This window comes from Rhagoletis pomonella, unplaced genomic scaffold, assembly GCF_013731165.1.
Source record: "Rhagoletis pomonella isolate Grant_MI unplaced genomic scaffold, Rhpom_1.0 Rhpom_scaffold_01062, whole genome shotgun sequence".
Classification (NCBI taxonomy): Eukaryota; Metazoa; Arthropoda; class Insecta; order Diptera; family Tephritidae; genus Rhagoletis; species Rhagoletis pomonella.
In genome coordinates, this window is record NW_023459616.1 from 1,349 (window position 1) to 5,293 (window position 3,945).

The 3,945-nt window shown below is 45.3% G+C and overlaps 1 protein-coding gene across 1 annotated transcript; it reads right to left on the reverse strand.

Annotated features, from left to right (window-relative positions):
* Window positions 1–2,748: 2,748 nt before the first annotated feature.
* On the reverse strand, window positions 2,749–3,510 carry LOC118751885. Its single transcript, XM_036486709.1, has 2 exons — window positions 3,394–3,510; window positions 2,749–3,342 (listed from the first exon to the last, which is right to left on the reverse strand). The coding sequence occupies exons 1-2, from the start codon at window positions 3,508–3,510 to the stop codon at window positions 2,749–2,751; spliced, it is 711 nt and encodes a 236-aa protein (XP_036342602.1).
* Between the last annotated feature and the right edge of the window lie 435 nt (window positions 3,511–3,945).

Consider the following 3,945-nt stretch of genomic DNA (forward strand, 5'->3'; position numbering starts at 1 on the left):
CGTTACAAAATCGTGTTCGGAAACCTCATTGCTTTTCCGAGATATTTGCAAAAACTCACCTGGCAAGCGAAGCGAGCCTCCATAGACCATCTCTGCTGGTGTGGACTTTATATCGTCTTTGTACGCCGTTCGATAACCCAATAATATTAAAGGAATTATGTCGACCCATTTTTCTGTCTGATGCGATTTGATGGCTGCCTTTAGCGTTCTGTGCCAACGCTCTATTATGCCGTTTGCGGCAGGGTGATACGCTGTTGTTCTTAGATGTTGGATCCCCAAAATATTGCTAAGTTCCCGGAACAGCGATGATTCGAACTGACGTCCTTGATCCGTAGAGACTCGAAGAGGAACGCCAAATCTGCTGATCCAATTTGAATAAAACGCGTGTGCTATCGACTCTGCCGTAATATCTTCTACGGGGTATGCCTCTACCCATCGCGTGTAACGATCGGTGCACGTAAGGCAATAACGAAAACCTCTATTAGGCGGCAAAGGTCCGATTATATCAATATTGAAGTGTTCAAAACGACTATTTGCCAGGGTGTAAGTGGACAATGGCGCTCTGTTGTGGCGATGCACCTTCGCTTTTTGGCATGCCATACACGTTTTGGTCCATTGACGACAGTCTTTTCTGAGGTTAGGCCACGTATACTTTTCAGCGACTAGTTGGATCGTTTTCGCTGCTCCGCAATGGAAAATATTATGCATTGCCATAAAGCCAATTTTACGAAAAGGCTGTGTTAGAAATGGACGTATCTTCTGTACTAACGTCGCAATAAATGTCGGAATTCATACCAGAAACGGAGAAAAGCTTTAAATCCAAGCTTGACGTGTTCTTCGTTAAAAGTTGCTGAAGCTCGTCATCAGTGCGTTGACTTTCTGCTAATTTACTGTAGTCAATAAGATGTTCGACATGTATTGCTTCAACGCGTGATAGGGCATCTGCGACTATGTTGTCTTTCCCCGGTAGATAGCGGACGTCGGTTGTAAATTGGCTCAGAAAATCGAGATACCTTACTTGCCTTGGCGAAGCTTTTTCCAGTTTCTGCTGAAACGCAAACTGAAGAGGCTTGTGGTCCGTAAATAAGCAAAAACTTTGACCTTCAAGCATATGCTGAAAATATTTTACAGCCTTGTACGCACCCAACAATTCCCGGTCGTACGTACTGTAGCGCTGTTGTGTCGATGTGAGACGCTCTGAGTAGAAACCCAGTGGTTGCCAGACGTTTCCGTCTTGCAGAATGGCGCCAAGGGCAGTACTAGAGGCGTCTACTGTAAGTGACAAGGGTGCTCCTGTCTTAGGGAATACCAGCGAGGTTGCCTCAGCAAGTTCTCTTTTGCACTGCTGAAAAGCTTTAACAGTGTCATCGTTCCACTCAATTTTCGTGGCATCGTTCTTTTTGTTGCCTTTAATCAGTCCTGAAAGTACGCCTTGGCTTATCGCTACTTTTGGCAAAAAACGTCGAAAATAGTTGAGCATGCCCATAAAACGCCTCAGATCGCAAACTCGTTTGGGCAACTCAAAATTGTTAATAGCCTTAACCCTATCAGCTGGAGGCTTTACTCCGTCTTTGCTGACTATATAGCCCCAAAACAATACCTCTGGCTTCCCAAAAACGCACTTACTTGGGTTTATAATCACATTATACTCACGCAATCTTTCAAATACGGCGCGAAGGTGTTGTCGATGCTGGTCCTCGTTTTTCGATGCCACTAGAATGTCGTCTAGGTACGACCATGCGAAATCCAAGTCTCGCAAGGCGTGGTCCATAAACCGTTGAAAGGTTTGACTTGCGTTGTGAAGTCCAAAACACATAAAAACAAATTCAAACATACCAAACGGCGTCGTTATTGCTGTTTTTGGTATGTCAGCCGGCTCTACTGGTAGTTGATGGTATGCGCGAAGCAAGTCTATAGTTGAAAAAACAGTGCAACCGTGCAAGTTATGTGTGAAATCGTGAAGATGCGGTATCGGGTACCGATCGGGTTCCGTAACGCTGTTCAATCGCCTAAAATCTCCGCACGGCCTCCATTCGCCATTTTTTTTTCGCATCATATGTAGCGGGCTTGCCCACGGGCTCCGCGACGGGCGGAAAATACCAGCGTCTAGAAGTGTTTGAATTTCCGCCTTCGCTGCCTTCAGTTTGTCGGGTGCCAAACGCCTGGGCTTAGAAAAAATCGGTGGTCCTTTAGTTATTATGTGATGCATGACGTCGTGTGTTATATTTTTTGGTGGTACGTTTGTCAGCGCAAGGTCCTTAAACTCTCGCAGTAGGTCCTGAAAAGGCATATCACTGTTGATAACTTTGCGATACGTTCGTTGAGCTATCAACAAGTTTGCGCTGATGCAAGTCGACCAGAAGTTGAAAGTGTGCCAGGAAGTCTGCTCCTACAATGGGCTGCGAAACGTCAGCTACGATAAACTTCCATTGGAATTTTCTTCTCAAACCAAGGTTTAAATACATTATGCGATCTCCGTAAATTTTTATGGTCGTCTTATTGGCAGCATACAGGAATACTTTCGGATTTGGATGTCTGCGCAGTTCCGCTGTTGGAGGTATGACGCTAACCTCTGCCCCCGTGTCTACTAAAAATTGCATCTTGCTATCTCGGTCGACTATCAAAAGACAACGGTTTTTAGAAGAGACCCTGTCACGTACCGCGTTTGTGCCAGGGGTTTTAGTTTAAAGAATGTGAGCAGGGGGATCGGCATTTGGTTGCTTTTTCGCCGAATTTTTTATGGTACCATCAAATGCTGTCGCCTTTGTTGGGTGTACATGAGCGTCCTCGGGAGGCCGACCGACGTGTTTGCCTACCACGCTGTTGAAGCTTAGCTTTCAGTTCGGCTACCTCTTTTGTTAGCGCCGCCATCTTCCGAAAAATTTCAGACTGCCCGTCGTCGCTTCGTGCTGCTACCGCGTGTATCTGCGGGCTGTCGCTAACCTCAATAATTTTATCTGCCAACAAAGCAACCTTGTCAAGCGGCTCGTTACTAATAGATATGATGGAGCGCACGTTCTGTGGCAATCTGCTAAGCCAAATCGATCTCAGCATGCTGTCGTTCATTTCAGTACCTGCCAGCAGACGCATTTCACGTAGCAAATGTGACGGCCTCATGTCACCTAGTTCAAGGTCTTGCAACAATTTCTTGATTCGTTTTTGTTCCGAATCCGAAAATTGCTCTAGAATACGCTTTTTTAATGTTTGGTACATATCGCTAGATGGTGGATGTAGTATTAAGTCTCTAATTTGCGCGAGTACGCCGCTTTCTATAGCGGCTACCACTGTGTGATATTTCGACTGGTCGCTGCTGATTCCCGCTGCAACAAATTGCGACTCCACCTGCGCCAACCACAATTCGGGTTTCGCATGTCAAAATGGCGGAATTTTCACGGTGACACGTGCTATTTCGTTGCCATTTGTTGCTCCGGGCAATACTGCAGGCAAAAAAGGTATGGCCTGCGTTGTCGTCTGCTCGGGACTCTCCTTTAATTCTCCTTCATCCGGCATGTTGTTCGTCGGGGTCACCAATATATGTGGTCTCGCGCGAAAGGAGAAACAAATTTAATGTGTCACTACTATATTTATTCTTTACAACTAATTTATAATAACGAAATTTTAGTTTTTCGGCTGGCTCGCGATCTCGTCGACGTGAGGAAAAACGAAAGAAGAAGGTGGAAAAAGAAGCTGTCATAAAACAGTGTTCCGCCACTGCAAACATCTATGTAGGTGCAGGGTTGCATTTCCGACGAATTAGTTTGCTATTTAAGATTGCTGGTCAAGTTCGATTGCGTGCGCCACACCTGAAATTAACGAAATAATTTCCCAACTAGGAAGTAGCCAATTTCTCTCTGTCCTGGATCTGAAAAGCTGCTTCCATCAAATTCCCTTAAAGGAATGTGACATGGAAAAGACGGCTTTTTCAGGAAGTATAAGTTTACGAGA